This window comes from Scheffersomyces spartinae (assembly GCF_019049425.1).
Source record: "Scheffersomyces spartinae strain ARV_011 chromosome Unknown scaffold_25, whole genome shotgun sequence".
NCBI lineage: Eukaryota > Fungi > Ascomycota > Pichiomycetes > Serinales > Debaryomycetaceae > Lizanozyma > Lizanozyma spartinae.
In genome coordinates this window covers 80394-97083 of record NW_025065072.1, presented here as the reverse complement: position 1 = coordinate 97083, position 16690 = coordinate 80394, and the positions used below count along the sequence as shown (strand labels likewise).

Genomic DNA, 16690 nt, shown 5'->3' with positions numbered 1-16690 from the left:
ACAAAACAACCCCCTCTCTTTCGCCACTCTTTTTAATTCTCTTCTTACACAACAGCACTCACTATGGGAGGAACTACATCTGCTCCATTGGTGGAAGTGTTTAGCTACAAAGGCAAGCGGTACCAAGTAGACGCCACAGGAACTCAATTGGAAGTAATTGATATTGAAGGAGATGATGGCGAATGTGATAGGTTACCTCCACACTTTAAACACTGTAAAGTTATGGTTATTGACTCAATTAAGTCAGGAACCGGGAGATCGAAAGTCAATGATATATACGGAAAGATTCTCGGACCAATATTCAAAGACATAGAATTGGAGCACGAATACATTAAGACCAAAACCTCTACAAGTATTGAGGAGTTGGCTATGAGGTTTCCCAGGGACCCAGCGCTCTTGATCTTCCTCAGTGGAGACACTTCTATAAACGAATTTGTAAATGGCTTGAATATTGAAGGGAATGAAAAAGGGGGAGGACAGGATGCTACTCAGTTGGTGATCTTTCCTATTCCGGTAGGAACGGGGAACAGTCTTCTGTTGTCGTTTGAGTTTGATGAAGTTGTTGTAGCCCTTAAGAAGCTTTTCAGTCACGATACATCCATCAAGCCACTTTACACTTATGAAGTCAAATTTCCCCCTGGTTCTTACCTCACTTTGGAGAACACTAAAGTCAGAGACTTGACAACACCGTTACGGTTTCTTGTAGTATTATCGTGGGCATTCCATGCAGCCATTGTGGCTGATAGTGATACGCCAATGCTTCGGAAGTTTGGAGTTGCCCGGTTTAAGATGGCTGCTATGAAGAACTTAGCTAGCAAAGAAGTGTACGAGGCTACGACATCTGTCAATGACACTGCTATAGACATTACTCAATATGGATATTGGTTAGTGACACCAGCTAGGAAGTTTGAAAAGACCTTTGTCATTCTGCCTGATGGTGATATTATGAAGGATGAGTTGTATCTTGTGGCTTTCAATAAGAATCAAGACATTCTTTCGATAATGAATCAGGTCTATGATAACGGCAAACACACGACCAATGAAAATGTCATCTACAGGAAGCTTACAAGGGAGGATAAGCTTGACTTACAATTGGATGGTGGTGTTAGCAATTCTAGATTCTGTGTGGATGGGAGTATTGTAAATGTACCCGGTTCTGATTCTGGTAGTCATGTTTCTGTACTGTTTTCTGGAAACCATATTAATGGTTGGGACTTGTTTGTGGTGAGTTAAGTGGGTTAGGACATTTTTATGAAATTGCTGGTTTTTATGAACAATAAAGTAACGAGACCCTAGCACCAACTTTTCAGAATTTGCAACAATTAATTTCAAAAGAAAGTGCATATTAATTATTAACTCCTATATCCATTTGTCCGACTTATATATGATATACACAATGGTTAAGCTGCAGAAACCCACAAGCCCAGCCATGAAAGTATAGCATCCTCCTATTGTCATGGTGGTTGACATGGAAGAAAGAACAGCCACAAACACAGCTGCAGTTAAGCATCTGGTCAAGTTGACGCAGGAAGACGAAGCAGATGAGTTCCCTGGATGAAGATCTACCAACACAGTAGTGGAAATAGTTAAGAAGTTCATGGCTCCAAAGGATATAATGAATGTGGAAAACATTATTAAAGCAACTGGAAGCTTATATTCAATCGACCAACCTAAAATCAAGGAGCCAATAACGCAAAGTGAAACAGGTACCATAGCCAAATAAAGTCTAGCCTTGAAGATATTGAATTTGACGCATTGGTTTCTGACGTTAACTGTTGATCTGTCTTTGAAGGATTGCACATCGTTCAAGTACTTCTTGTATCTTAATTTGTATTGCCAATTAAGAAGTCTTCCTATGGTGATGGAACCGGTTAAACCCCCAATCCCACTTGGAATATATGCCAAGGCAACATGAATAAGAGTATAATTGTACTTTTTAGTTAAGGAGGTGGACATTGTGGTTAGCATCATAAGCCATAATGCATAACATATAGACGAAGGTATAAGAATAAGAATCACTGGCAAAGAAGCCATGATTTTGAATGGTGCTAGGAAATCTATTTTTGGATGATCAACCTTTACATTCTCTGTTATTTCTCTTCTTCTCTTAATATTGGGAAGATGCATAATAGGAGCCACTGAAATGAATGTTCTTTTCTCCGGTAAGGTTGCACCGTTTCCTACGATATTTCTTGCTGTTTCTGGTAAGCAAATTAACACGATGATTAGCGTTACACCTGCACCGATAGTTAAGAACCAAAAGATGGCTCTCCAATTGAAAGCAGAAGAAATAAGTCCTCCCAATAATGCACCAAATGCTTGTCCAAGTAACGATAACCCTGATGCTAGTCCTATGAATCCCGCTCTATTACTTTTGGTAGTCATATCACTGGCAATCCCGCTTGAAATAGAAAATGTCAGTGATATACCAAAAGCTTGAAGACATCTCAAAAATACCAACCCTCCAAAGGAAGAATTAAGTGCTAGACCGACATTGGCACATATGTAAATCATCATACATATTAGGATAATGATTCTTCTTCCAAAGATATCTGAAAAGTTGGAAAACACAACTGGTGATAACCCCTGAAAGATTGAATATACCACCACAGTGATGTTCATCTGTTCTTCGGAAACTCCAAACTTCTTTTCCATTATAGGCAACACAGGCAAATAAATTGGCGAGGAAATGCTTGAGAAGCAACCGCACATACCACTTATTACCACGATGAAGTACTTCTCTCTGTTGGTGAACAACGAATGAGGAGCTTCAGGGTATTCGGTTGTTCTTTCAACTTCTTTTGGCTCACCTTTAAGCTTTTTGGGTTGTTCTTCCACGACAGTGGAATCAGATTCTGCTGATATGAAAGAATTTGTGGAAGGTAACTTGCCTCTGTTCTTGTTGAAATTAATATAAATGTTGTCCTCATCATCCAGTGTTGGTAGTGACAGTGGATTCAGTTCTGTTGTTGTACTAACTGGCGTCGCCAGTGGACTGTAATAGGGCCGTCCCTTTCTCATGTTCATATTCATTGATACCGACGACCCAGATCCCGAAGCAAGCATATACTGCAAGGGAATTGGATGCACAGTGTGTGCGTTTATGAATCTTGAATCACTCCCAGACATTACTATGGCTGCAAAGTGAAAATTTTATTTAAACTCTATTAATGCGTAAAGGCGTATCTATTTTCGATATTGTTTTCCACAGAAACCTTTGTGTTATGTGATGTTCAGCATCTTAAAGGTGGGATACAAATGTATATATAAGATTGTAAGAGTGTCATGTTGAGTCATGAAAAGTGCAATAGGCGAAAGATCACGGACTGCACATAGCAAAAGTCTGCAGATTATGCATTTAATAGTTACAAACATGTGTTATCCGCTCAGGTGGTGTATTTTTCCGCAACAGTAACACTATAATATTCTGTAACTGCATGAACCATACAAATGCCATTAGTTGTTCATTAATAGCAATCAGTCTAGATTGTTCTTGAGTGACATTTTTAAGAACTTCCCCCCTTTTTAACAGATGTATAAGGTTGTGAAGTCGTTTTGTTAAAGAAAACTTAGCTGAAGGTACTCTTGTACGATGCGCATCTGCCGACATTAAGGAGCATAATGCACTCTTTAAAAAATCATCTATTGTACTCAACTTTTGGTTGCAATTGTAGCTTTACAAACGTATCGTTGTACTCAAGCTAAATCTATTTGTAGTAGTGTAAGTTGATCCGAGGAGGTGCACCTCATCGTAAAATGCATTCCACAATTGGTAAGTGGTTCAGGGCATCCTTATCAGTGTCTTACGAGTATTCATTATTTGATAAGCGTCGAGATGAATTAATGTGCGATGATCATCGTTACTGCATAATTTATCCGATACTAAACGACGTACATAATAGCAATTGTTCCGGTCGCACCCATCAAAGCAGCTAATTATAAGTAGTATAGCTATCGATACCTGGCATCTTGCAATGTTGAATCACCTGTGATAAAAAAAGATATCAACATAGAGAGTGATTCCCAAATTTTACCTGCCTTCCACCTTTCTTCTGTATTTTCAACTAGTGTAATGCCATTGGTAGCGAAGGCTGAAGGCCATACCAAGCCCACCCGGGAATCAACGGGCACCCTTCACCCCACAAGAGGGGGGGAAGTGGGGCCAATATGAACCAATTAGTATTTTTATGGTATAGGGAGACAATATGGTGAAAAGAAAGGCTCAATTTATCATTTAATGTATCGCTTCAAGTCAATCCTAATCGGATCCGAAGATTGTCAGCAAAAGCCCATACAAATTAATCAAAGATGCATTCTGTTGGGTTGTGGGGAACACCCACCTAAGGTGGAGGGTACTGCTACTCTTCCTGGTTGAAGGACCCTACGAAGACAAAGGAGACAACGGAATTGGAATGGAGAACTGTCATACTTTCCCTATCGACCACAATAGGAAAAAAATAACAGGGATTGTCTAGTAAAGGATTAGGTGGGGATCTTATGTAAGGGTGTTAGTAACTAAAATTTTTTGTGCGTTTTTTAGTGCACATACTGGCGGGGGAGTTCAGGACAGTCAATTGTATCCTACAGAATGGGAACATACATTGGCGGGGCAGGGGGTACAGACACAGTTACAACCATGTAATATAGTAATAAAGTGGGGTACATTTCAGTACTAGTAGACAACATCCTTTATTGTACCACCAAAGCCTGATCTTTTCCAGCGCTTATTGAACACACTTCTATGCAAAGAACATTCGTACTGAATTACATACGGCTGCGGATCTACTTCTAAGCAATATGTATTTTAATCATAATTAGTATTTATTCTTAGTACTTGGCGATAGAAACACTAAACTACTTAATGTACTACAGAGAAGTGTCCCAGGTATTGACATCTATTCTGACGCGTTATGGGTGTTCTTTTGGTTAAATTTTATTAATTAGTTACGTATTTGGTCTTGGCTTCCGGGTTGAGGCGACCCCTCCTTGGTCTAAGAACAGGAGGTTACAACGGCTAGCAAAACGGTGCTCAATCAAATGGTTTGGACCTACGTTCAGCTGTTGCACAAAAACGACCTTTGCAGTGCAAATGTTGCAGCCTAAAATGCATGGCATAGCGCTGTGTACAGGAATCTGCGACCAATATGTTGCCAAACTTTTAATACGAAGACAAATATCTATAGCTTTAGGACTTACAGATCCTTGTACTAGTTATAATTGTGGGACTAAAAAGTAATCAGTTCAAAATCTGGGGAAATCCCTTTAGACTTCCCCGCTCTTTTTGTACTCCGGGATCTATTTACCAATAGTATATATATCTCCTTTAACAGACGTTATAATTTGCTAAGTTAAGCTTTTAAACCATCATTATAATACTTTCAAACTAATTATGGTAGTGAAAATCTCTAAACCAAAGACTAAATTCAAATGGAGAGTGGTTGACAACCACTCACCTAAAGAGATTTATAACAGAGCGTTATATCTTTCTGTTTTTGTCTTTGGGATCCTTGGAGCCGCAAGAGGTATGGATGAAGGTGCCGTTGCCGGAGCTGTTTATCACCAGTCGTTCAAGGACAGGTTCGGTCTTTCTGACACAACCAAATCTGCTAGTTGGTTGGCCAATAGAAAGTCTAACATTACCGCCATGGTTCAACTTGGATCCGTTGGTGGGTCACTTCTTGCCAGTTATCTTTGTGATAGAATCGGCAGACAAAGATCTCTACAATTTTTATGTGTTATCTGGATTGTGGGTGCTGTTATTCAAATAACCGCCAAAACTTTTGGTCATTTGGTTGTGGGGAGACTCATCGAGGGGTTTGCAATTGGACAAACGACTACAGTTGGACCTGCTTATCTTTCTGAAGTGTCTCCACCAGCATACAGAGGTTTGTTTGGGTGTATTTTCTCTGGTGCCGTTTATTTCGGGATCTTTTTGGGGTACTTTGTTAATTGGGGTACAGCGCTTCACTTGCCCTATGGTGACAGACAATGGATCATTCCAACATCAATGAAACTTATTCTTTCTGGAGGGATCATGATCCTCTCGTTCCTCTGGACAATTGAGTCTCCTAGATGGTTGATGAAGGTTGGAAGAGACGAAAAGGCTCTCAAGAACTTGTGTAGGTTGCGGAACTTGGAGGCCGATCATCCTTATATCATTTCAGAGATGTCTGACATTCAAGCAGTTGTTGCTCAAGAGAACGCTGCGGTTGCACACTATTCCTTTCTCGCCAAATTCAGAGATTTGTTGACTGTGAGTTCCATTAGATACCGGTTCTTTTTTATTGGATGTTTGTCTCAACTTTTAGGTCAATGGTCCGGAGCCAATGCCGTTACAATCTATGCTCCTACATTATTTGAGATCATTGGTGTCGAGGGTGTGGATGTCATGAAGATGACTGCTATTTTGGGAGTGGTTAAGTTATGTGGCGCTTATTTTGCAGCCTTCTTCCTTATTGACTTCTTGGGAAGAAGAAGATCTCTTTATATTGGGATCGTCTTACAAGGTGTTTGTCTTTTATACTATGCCATCTTCTTGAACGTTGTTCCCGTGGCACAGATTGAATCAGGTAATTTATCTACATCCCAGTTCCATGCTTCCAAAGCGGCTATTGCTGCCCTTTATCTTTCCGGTGTAGGGTGGACTATGGGGTTCAATTCGGTACAGTACTTATTGGGTGCTGAAATTATGCCTTTAAGAATTAGATCCTTCGCCCAATCAATTATTATGGTGTTACATTTCGCTAACCAATACGGTAACTCCAAGGCCTTACCTTCAATGATGATTGCCATGAAATCTTACGGTGCCTTCTATTTCTTCGTCGGGGTCTTGGCTACATCTTTGTTCTGGTGTTGGTTCTTTATTCCTGAAGTCAGTGGTAGATCTTTGGAGTCAATGGAAGAAGTGTTTAACTTACCATGGTATCTTGTGGGTAGAAAGGGCCCTATTTTATGTCCTGATTTGTCTCAAGTAAATCACATTGCTCCCCAAAGTACCCACAACACTATCGAGAAACCAGAAGAGATCTTCATTGACGAAGTCATGCCAGCTGAGAACACTTCGTCAGATGAAGGTGAGGACAAAGACAACAAGGACAACGAGGAAAAGAAAACGAAAAAGGAAACGAAAAAGGAACCTAAACAGGAACCTGGTAAAATGGTTTAAATGCTGTCCATGTCTCCTCTGTAACTCCGCTTTTATGATCTACTTTAGGTAACTACCTTTTATTTTTGGTAACTTGTATCTTCTCTTTCTATAATATTGTGTTCGATATACAAAAAATATAGGTTTAATTCATGCCTTCACTCAGATTCGAACTGAGGATCTCCTCATTACTAGTGAGGTGCCTTACCAACTTGGCCATAAAGGCTTGAAAATGAATTTGGAAGAAAAGCGACCTCGGTGAGGATCGAACTCACGATCTTAAGATTAACAGTCTTACGCCTTAGCCAGCTTGGCCACGAAGTCCCAATTCGAGAGAGATAATCAAATATACTATCATAGAGTGCATACGCAAAGCCAGATACACTAATAAATTGTATCGTAGAATATATGTATACAGCAAATATCTATTTCTATTCATGAACATAAAGTCTATTATTCAAATAAGGTATCAAAAAGATCTTCTATTTCTAATTCAAACAAGTCATCATTATAATAAGCCCGGAATAAGTACTGGGAAAGACCAATAGCTCCTTCTTCCTTCAACCAACACAAAAAGTCATTAAATTGACCATTGCTTAAGGCATCATCTACATTAAACTCTATGTGGTGATTACCATCAGTGAACCAAAGGATGATCGAGTCTCCAAGACTGATTGTTTCCGATTCCAAAGGCATGCATTCAAGGCTTGTATCCAAATAATAAGCTTTTAGTAGGGTAAAGGTCTTCATCATTCTCTCGGCTTCTTTATACATGCTCTTGAATGATGACTTGGTCCTTTTGTTATAGATTGTACCAGACATTGATCTGATATATTTACAGCAATGAATTAAACTGGAGAATATCAACTCGTTACCTGGAAGCAAGGAATCATAGACCATTGTCTTAGCATCTGGTTTAAAGAATAACCATGTTTGAGCCACAGCTAGTAAATGTGTTAGACTCAGCTTGTATATAGATTCCAACTGTGACACTGAAGAGTGTTTAACTTTGCACCCGGAGATGATCTCCTTAACCAATAGGGCTAGGATTTCTGTACTATGATGGTGTTGAGGACATCGTTCCAACCAAAGTAGAATGCAAGACAGATGGTTCAAATCAACACGATGATTCAAGGTCAAATGGTCAATAAAAAGGTTATAATGAGCAGTTGAAGGTATATCTAGTCGTTGAAAAAGGGTATCCCAGTATCCAATGTCAACTAAGCTCCAATACGTTGCATGATGATCCCATTGACTAGAGTAGTCCTTGTAGTTGAACATCCAGTACTTCCGAAACAAATGCTGACCCATTAGGTGATAGTGAATGGACTTAGGATCATCGATCTGTATCTGAATCAGATAATATTGTTCCATTAGCCATTCCACTATGACGGGGATCAACATATAAAGTACATTAGTATTGAACACAAGTAAATGAACAAGATACCCCATCAACAACGGGAACCGATACTTTCCAAATATATAAGACGGTTCCATTGAAAACCAATCTTCAATGTCATCAGTAACCTCGTCACCAGGACCGTCATCACCATTTTGAAGATGATCATTATCATTCTCAAAGAGTATGGCTTGATTGAGCTTGAAGTACGATGACTTGGAACCTACAGCAATGTGTTTGCCCACAGATAAACAACAAAGAGTAGACAAAGAACCGTGATAATCAGTGCTGTGACCAGTAGTACTAGTACTGTCATATACCTTGCTTAGGATCATCACTACGGATTGGAAGATGGAGAAGAGTCCATGATACTCGTCATATAAGTCGTCATCAATGAACAGCTTCAATGCCAGTAGACGTTCTTTGGAGTTATTTGATGGATCTAAAGTCCCTTTTGTATGTAATAGGTTTGGGTTTCTTAAGTATAGTTCAGTGATTCGGTGGATCTTGGACACCAATGGACGTATTAGTCTTTTGATCTTAGACAACTCATGATCCATGACACGCGTACACTGCAGTACACTGTAGCAGTATATACACTGTAGTAGTATATACACTGTAGTACTATACACAGTAGTATACTCTATATATGTTCTGTAGACTTTGTATACATTGTGCACTTGTGACACGACTGGTTGTCTCTCACTGTTACCTCTTCTTTATCATCATGAAGTATACTCTAGTAGTGTTAGCTGCTATCACTGGTGTATGTGCCAATGTCATTGGTGCTCCTCCTGCTGACCAACACTTGTATGTTCCGTTGGAAGACGGCAAGTGGAGATGTTTAGGTAACCCTGACGTGGTGATTGACTATGGTCAGATCAATGACGACCAATGCGATTGTCCTGATGGATCAGATGAACCAGGAACCAATGCCTGCAGCCGCAGTGGTAACGGCGGCACCAGTGCCGACTTGTTCTATTGTCATAATGAAGGCCATTTCCCCGGGTTCATTGAACGGTTCAAATTGAATGATGGTGTTTGTGATTACGACAAGTGTTGCGATGGAAGTGACGAGTATAAAAGCGGAGCATGCCCCAATAAATGTAAGGAAATACACCAACAATTTGTTTCTTTCTCCAAGCGTCTCAGGAGGGATTCTGCTGTGGCGTTGGTTCAACGAGATCGTCTTATCAAGGAGGCTCGTGCTATTAGGGAAAAGCTTGAACACAAGATTGACAAGTTGAAGCACCACCAGAAGGTTAATGGTGATGGTGATAATGGTGAAGCTAAAGACACTAATGATGATAATGGTGATGGTGTCCGTGACGACGTAATGAACAAGATTGTGAGATCTGTTGATGCTGTTGAAGCCAAGATAGCCCTCTTAGAATCAATCATGACCAAAATGATGGACAATTACAACCCCAATTTCAATGACGGAGCCGTCAAAGAAGCCATAAAGGACTTTCAAAACTACATGTCAGAACAATATAATGATGATGATGATGATGATGACGAATCTTCATCACAGCTTAGTAAATTGTTACAATCATTAAAATTATCACCATCTTCATCATCTTCAAAGGTAAATGAGGCCAATGAGGTCAATAAACAGATTAAACAGTATCAAACGGATATTGATATCTTCACTCAAGAACTAAACAGATACTATGGAAAAGATGACATCTACAGAGCCTTAAATGATATTAAAATCTCTACTGATTACGGTGATTATAAGTATAAAATTGCTCTATTAGATTCTATTCACCAAGATAAAGTCTTGGTAGGTAAGTTTGCCAACTTTGATGAACATGACGAGTCCATCTTATACTACACCAATGGTTCAAAGTGCTGGAATGGCCCACACAGATCTGCTAGAATCATTCTTGTCTGTGGGAAGACTCATGAGATCATTTCCATTAGTGAACCGGAGAAATGTGAATACACAATTGAAATGACTAGTCCAATTGCTTGTCATGAACTCACAGAAGAAGATATCATCAACAGATTTAAAGTAGACTTCAGTCAGCTTTAATAAGTTTGTCGTACCTTCTTCTATTAATCATCAAATTTGATCTTCTTCCCTTCAAACTTGATGTTCTTTTGTTTCTCTTCGGCTAGCTTTTTGGCTTCCCATGATGGGTGAACTGAAGGAGGAGCAGATGGAGCTACACTACTACCAGAAGCAGCAGCAGCAGCACGACGTTCCTTTCTAGTGCCTACATCAACGGTATTGGCTCCTGTAGCACTTTCCTTGGACAATTGTGCTTTTAATTCTCTCTTTCGACAACGTTCTTCATATTCCAATTGCCTCTGAGCTCTTTCACTTTCATATTGTTTCTTCTGTTCCTTGACATGGATGGCATTCTTACCATATTTTTGGGCCCATATCTTTTGTCTAGCTCGTTGTCCTCTTCTATTCTTTCTTTGTGTGGTCAACTCCTTTACAACGTTATCGTTATCAACGTTGTCTTCTTCATCATCAGAACCTCCGGAATAATACCCATTGGTTAACGCCGGTAAAGCATGTTTCGGCCTTTTGGGCTCATTCTCCTCAAAGAATTCATCTGAACTTTCGTCTTCATCACCGCTGCTGTCGTTGCTGCTGACATTGGATTGCTCATCGTCTGTGACTTCGGCATAGTTGATACTTGGATCCAAGACCGCGTCTTCGTCTTCGTCATCTGTTCCTGCCAACATATCATTGAGCTCAGAATATTCGGATCCCTTGTCATCGTCGTCACTGTCGTCATCACTGTCGACTTCGCCAGTGAGCTTCCTCCTTTCTAATCTGTCCTTCTTAGAAACATTCCCTTTGATCTGTTTGAACAGCCATTCTATGTCTTGCATCATGGTCTTCACATTCTTGGAGTTGAACACGCCGGAAACAAACTTATTCATCGCCTTGTCATTCTGCAAATGGTCCTTGAAGAACCTCAGTGGGTTGGATTCCAGTTCCTTATCATGCACAATGTCTCTCAACTCTTTGGACACATAAGAAACAACTCCAGTTTCTGTCCAATCAAACACCTTATCCATGATCTTGATGATTCGACTACAAACCAACTTCTCGACTAAAGTGCCGTCCAGCATCTTCTTAACCACCTCGGGGTTCTGACACTCCTTCAACTGCTTTCGCAACTCAGCTGTCAACTTTTTATGGGCCCCATAGTACTTTTTCTCGAACTCTTGGGTCTTCAACTCGGTGATGATTGGGGCTGCTTGTTCCTTGGTTTCAGGTATCTTCTTCAACTTTTTGGACCGCAACAACTTCCGTGTATGCTTGAACCGAGGCGTGTACCCGAAGTACTTTGTCTCAAGAAGATCCACCTTCCACATAGTGTACGTTATAGTATGGGTTGTATGGGTTTATCTGTGTGTTCTGTGCGATGACTTGATATTTTTCGCCGTGAACGGAAGGTCATCGCGACCCAAACTCAAACTCTCTACCTCCAGTACAAACACACACATTTATTACGACATTACGACGACATATGACCGACAGTTCAGTTGAAGCGGAGTCCGCTATCAAAAGAAGAAAGATAGAAGACGACAACAACAACAATGACGACAAGGTCGTTCAGCATCACCAATGTCAGTTGTTCATCAAGCGGAAGAATAGATACTGTTCCATGCAGCGAAAGGCTACAGAGAAGTACTGTTCGGAACACATGATTCATGACAATGACCAAGAAGGCAAGAAAAAGCGAGTGCCATGTCCCTTAGACCCCACCCATACTGTCTGGGAGTACAACTTGAAGAAGCATGTCAAGAAGTGCAACACCCGACCCTCCGAAGTACATGATGAATGGTACGAATTGGATGTGAATTCACAGAAAAAGACCTCAGACAAAGAGTCTGGCGGGGGGACTGCTCTTGACGACAAGGAGCTCTACGCCAAATACATTCCTATTTTACGGAACTACGAGATCCAAGACTTGGAGTACCGCATTGAAGATCACAGTGGATGTTGGGGCAGAATTGGGGAATTGAAGAACCAAAAACATGCGTTGCAACAGCTGTCGTTGATTGGGAACCTCCGTGACCAAGGACTTCTTTCCAGTTCCAAGTTCTATGTTGAATTTGGATGTGGGAAGGCAGAGCTTTCTCGGTATGTGAATTTGTGCATCGAACAAGATGAGAAGAAGCAAGAACATCAAGAACAATATGGTTATGGTTTAATTGACAGGGGAGTCAACAGAATGAAGATGGACAAGAAGATCTTGAGTGAATCATCCAAGAAACCCACTGTATTGAGATCTTTAATGGACATTAAAGACTTTTCACTTGCCAAGTTTCAAAATGTGTGCAAGTCCCAACACATCGTTGGTATTTCCAAGCACTTGTGCGGTGCAGCCACGGACTTGACATTGAATGCCGTTCTTCAGACCCAAATGAGAGGAATAGACGGCATTCTTATAGCCATGTGTTGCAGACATGTGTGCTTGTGGGACCAACTCTTGCCCAGATCACGTGACTACTTGACAGAGCATGGGTTCCCCGATGAACAAGCCTTTTACATACTTAAAAAGATGGTTTCATGGGCTATCAGTGGGGTAGGCCAAGCTGGTGACAACACGCACGTGAGTGGGTTAACGGTTAGTGAAAGAGAAGAGTTGGGGTTAAAAGCCAGAAGACTCGTGGATCAAAGTAGGGTGGAAGCCGTTATTGACACCCTAACACCACTCCAAAACCAGTATAGGACAGAGATGTTTTGGTACACCACTAGAGACATAACCTTAGAAAACGTGGCCCTATTGATCAAAAGAATTGAAGATTAATATTATTATACTATATGAAACTAACTATAGGTGAATCTAGACCTTGTCTGCAGAAACACCGTGCTTCCAGATAGCAACAAAAGGAGTGGTACCATCTTCTCTGTAGTTCAACAAGACAATCATTCCATCGGGGTCCATGGATTCACCGGTGTAAAAGTCCCAGTCCTTGAAGGAACCAATGATCTTCTTGACATAGGCTTGAGCACCCTTTTCAAAAACTTCAACTTCTTCAGGCTTGGTTTCTGCTAACTTGGCCTTGATGGCCTTCATGTAACCCTTGATGTAAGTAAGGAAAGACTTCTTGTCAAATTGGGTTTGTTGCAATCTGAAGGAGTACACAACGTTGTTGACAACTTCAGCTCCGTCTTCCAAATCTTCACCAGCTTCTTCAGCTGATGCATTGGCTCCAATATCAACATCAACACCACCGACTTTGATCATGGAACAGTCAGCTTCATATACGACATCGTCAACCAACTTGACGTCGTAAGCATCGGACAACAATTCGTCTCCGCTGAGAATATCGGTGTAAATAATCATTATGTGTGTGAGTGATGAGTTGAAGAAGAAGAAGAATTGTAGCTGCGTTATCAACGTTTTTATTATTGAAAATTTTTTTTGGGGGTAATAGTTTTTTGGTTTTGTGTGCGATGAGCCTAGACTTCCGCATCGGGAAGCGTGTGCATCCATTTTTATGCAATGTATCACCTTGTGGTAACACAAGAACGCATGGAATACAAAAATACCATTTCGTAAGAATAATTATACATAAGTAAACTAAATAATGTGTATGTTCTATCCTCGTATATTACGATGAAAGAAATCTAAAATACGATCGTAAACAACCTTGTTCCCATTATGGAAACTTATAGAATGGTCCGAATCAGGAAACACATTAAATTCATAATTCTCAACTTCATGTAAGTCAAATTGGTCAATTAACTTCATACTGTTCTGGAAATGAACATTATCATCACCTGTTCCGTGGCCAATCATAAACTTGACCACGTTGTTCTTGAAGTTATCGATTTCATGGACACTCGATTTAACATACCCTTCTTCATTAGATGTTGGGGTGTTCATGTATCTTTCAGTGTACATTGAATCATAGTATCTCCAACTAGTCACTGGAGCAATAGATACACCATAAGAGAAGACTCCTAGGTTTTTAGGGTTAGATAACGTCTTCAAAGTTAAATATCCACCATAAGACCATCCCCAAATGGCTATATGGTCAGATGAAACATATGGTAAAGACAGATAATATTGAGCAGCACTAATTTGATCAAGACTTTCATAGTGACCCAAGTTGTTTTTGACTTTGAATTTGAAATCCTGCTGACTCCCATTCTCATTATTGAATCCAGTTCCCCTTCCATCAACAGTGACAACTATAGCATTCAAATACGACAGTAATACTTGAGAAAAGCCTACTGAAAACTGTCTAGTGACTATTTGAGATCCAGGACCTCCATAAGCATAAAATATAACGGGATATTTCTTCTTTGTAGTGAATCCAGGGGGTAAAGTTTCAGAATAGTGAATATTAACTTTAGAGGTTAAAGGACCAGCCAAATCATCAATTTCTAATACTCCAAAGTTGGTTTGAGGAACTTTATATTTGTGCAAATTCTTCCGAATGTCTTGACACTCTGTTAACACTTTAATGGACATTAAATTATCCACAAGAATGATCTCTTGCTTAGGGATTGAGGGTCCCTCGTTATATAAGATCAAATACTTGAAATTAGACGAAAACTTCCCATCGTAAAACCCTTCACCAGCAGGCGTTAGTTCTTTTAATTCACCCAGTACAATATTAGCAGTAAGTAATTGTCTGCTCATTCCAGAACCTCTTGTGCTTTGGAAGTAAACAGAACCATCTTGAATACCGTAAATTTTGGTGACTTCGAAATTACCTGAGGTTAACCATTTTGTTGGACTGGATGCCTTGGTTTTGAAATAGGCCAAATGTAAAAACCCTTGGGAATCATAAACTCCATCAACATATCCAGAACCATCATCCAATGAGAATGGAGTGAATGGTTCGTACCAAGAATCTTTCAATTGTTCACTTCTAACCACAGATGCACTGAAAATGGAAACAGCGTTGTCATTGGTTGAAACAACAGAAACATCCAACTTGGTAGACACTCTGTTTGTAGTTTTATATAAAAGGTCATAATCCCCAATCCACGCCAAGTTTGTAACTAAATGCAAATCGTCAGCTTCAAAAATAGGATGGTCTTTATTGGTAACAACATCATAGATGTGAACTTGGACTTCGGGGTTAGCATTCCCAGCCTTAGCATATTTGAACTTCTTTACTGAAGGGTAAGTGTCCACTTTTATACCGTGATCTTCAATGTAATACGATAAATCAAACTCTGGAACTTGAGTAATGTTGAATCGAAGGTATGCCAACCTATCACCTTTAGGAGACCACCAAATGGCATTATCTGTAGCTAAGATCTCTTCTTCGTAGCCCCAGTCTGGCTTACCATTGATGATAGCGTTTTCCTCTCCATCAAATGTCACTTGCGTCAGTTTTTTGGTTTGAGTGTCAAACGTATACAAGTTATTCTTGTACACATAGGCGATCCTTAAGGAGTTGGAAGAGAACTTGGTCACTGAAATCTGAGCCCCATTTTTAATGGGCGTGACTTCCTTGGGGTTCTGTAAATCAACAAACCAATACAATGCCGTGGATGAGTGTCTCCAGTTCTTATTGGTGTTCGTTTGAAGTATCACCTTTGAGAAGTCAGGTGAAAGCACCACTTCATCCACAGTATACTCTATTCCATCATACACAAAGGATGTAGCATTGTACACCTGTTCCTTGTACTTACCGTCAACAACAGAGTTCACAACATAGTTGTTATCGTTGTCTCTGGTAACATACAACTGATCATCTACCTGACTCCAAATCACATCCTTGAACGTGGGTCGAAACAACCCGTCTCTTATATGAGTTATGTTGAGTCTCAAGGGGTCGTAACTTGCAGCAGCAGCAGCAGAAGCAGCAGTGGCGACATCGCTCTTTATATGGAGATGGACCCGTTCAACAGAGACCAAGAGTAAGTTAACTCCGTAGACAAGTAGAACCAATATGAAGGCAAGACCATAGACATGACGAACCCTTCTCATATGACTTATATCCGATATCCCCACTTCTCCTTTCATATTATTTGTAGAGCAATTTGAATGGGGAACGTTGGTGTAAGGGTGCCGTTAAGTTAAAAAGAAGAACCTAAAGTTAAATATATAATTTAAGTTTTGACGTACGACTATTTATTATCACCAGCCCTTTCAAGGTATCAGACTATATACAGGAAACAATGCGAAAATATATACAGCACCGAA

General features: G+C 40.2%; 8 protein-coding genes and 2 non-coding genes across 10 annotated transcripts; 4 read left to right on the top strand and 6 right to left on the bottom strand.

Annotated features, from left to right (window-relative positions):
• Positions 1 to 63: 63 nt before the first annotated feature.
• Positions 64 to 1233, top strand: KQ657_002936 (uncharacterized protein; the record flags this gene model as incomplete). The annotated part of the gene is made up of 1 exon (XM_043193681.1): positions 64 to 1233. One exon carries the CDS (start codon positions 64 to 66, stop codon positions 1231 to 1233), a length of 1170 nt encoding a protein of 389 aa, XP_043047217.1.
• A 126-nt stretch (positions 1234 to 1359) lies between these two features.
• KQ657_002935 (uncharacterized protein) lies at positions 1360 to 3750 on the bottom strand (the record flags this gene model as incomplete). Its single annotated transcript, XM_043193680.1, has 2 exons — positions 1360 to 2893; positions 3746 to 3750. The coding sequence occupies 2 exons, from the start codon at positions 3748 to 3750 to the stop codon at positions 1360 to 1362; spliced, it is 1539 nt and encodes a 512-aa protein (XP_043047216.1).
• Positions 3751 to 5389: 1639 nt separating this feature from the next.
• HGT17 (Hgt17p) lies at positions 5390 to 7165 on the top strand (the record flags this gene model as incomplete). Its single annotated transcript, XM_043193679.1, has 1 exon — positions 5390 to 7165. One exon carries the CDS (start codon positions 5390 to 5392, stop codon positions 7163 to 7165), a length of 1776 nt encoding a protein of 591 aa, XP_043047215.1.
• Positions 7166 to 7297: 132 nt separating this feature from the next.
• KQ657_002933 lies at positions 7298 to 7370 on the bottom strand. Its single transcript has one exon. It is a non-coding gene; the product is annotated as a tRNA-Thr (tRNA).
• A 24-nt stretch (positions 7371 to 7394) lies between these two features.
• KQ657_002932 lies at positions 7395 to 7468 on the bottom strand. Its single transcript has one exon. It is a non-coding gene; the product is annotated as a tRNA-Asn (tRNA).
• Positions 7469 to 9270: 1802 nt separating this feature from the next.
• KQ657_002931 (uncharacterized protein) lies at positions 9271 to 10581 on the top strand (the record flags this gene model as incomplete). Its single annotated transcript, XM_043193678.1, has 1 exon — positions 9271 to 10581. One exon carries the CDS (start codon positions 9271 to 9273, stop codon positions 10579 to 10581), a length of 1311 nt encoding a protein of 436 aa, XP_043047214.1.
• Positions 10582 to 10604: 23 nt separating this feature from the next.
• Positions 10605 to 11885, bottom strand: BUD22 (Bud22p; the record flags this gene model as incomplete). The annotated part of the gene is made up of 1 exon (XM_043193677.1): positions 10605 to 11885. The coding sequence occupies one exon, from the start codon at positions 11883 to 11885 to the stop codon at positions 10605 to 10607; it is 1281 nt and encodes a 426-aa protein (XP_043047213.1).
• A 155-nt stretch (positions 11886 to 12040) lies between these two features.
• On the top strand, positions 12041 to 13327 carry TRM13 (tRNA:m4X modification enzyme; the record flags this gene model as incomplete). The annotated part of the gene is made up of 1 exon (XM_043193676.1): positions 12041 to 13327. One exon carries the CDS (start codon positions 12041 to 12043, stop codon positions 13325 to 13327), a length of 1287 nt encoding a protein of 428 aa, XP_043047212.1.
• Positions 13328 to 13363: 36 nt separating this feature from the next.
• TMA19 (Tma19p) lies at positions 13364 to 13867 on the bottom strand (the record flags this gene model as incomplete). The annotated part of the gene is made up of 1 exon (XM_043193675.1): positions 13364 to 13867. The coding sequence occupies one exon, from the start codon at positions 13865 to 13867 to the stop codon at positions 13364 to 13366; it is 504 nt and encodes a 167-aa protein (XP_043047211.1).
• A 255-nt stretch (positions 13868 to 14122) lies between these two features.
• Positions 14123 to 16510, bottom strand: DAP2 (Dap2p; the record flags this gene model as incomplete). Its single annotated transcript, XM_043193674.1, has 1 exon — positions 14123 to 16510. One exon carries the CDS (start codon positions 16508 to 16510, stop codon positions 14123 to 14125), a length of 2388 nt encoding a protein of 795 aa, XP_043047210.1.
• Positions 16511 to 16690: the final 180 nt, after the last annotated feature.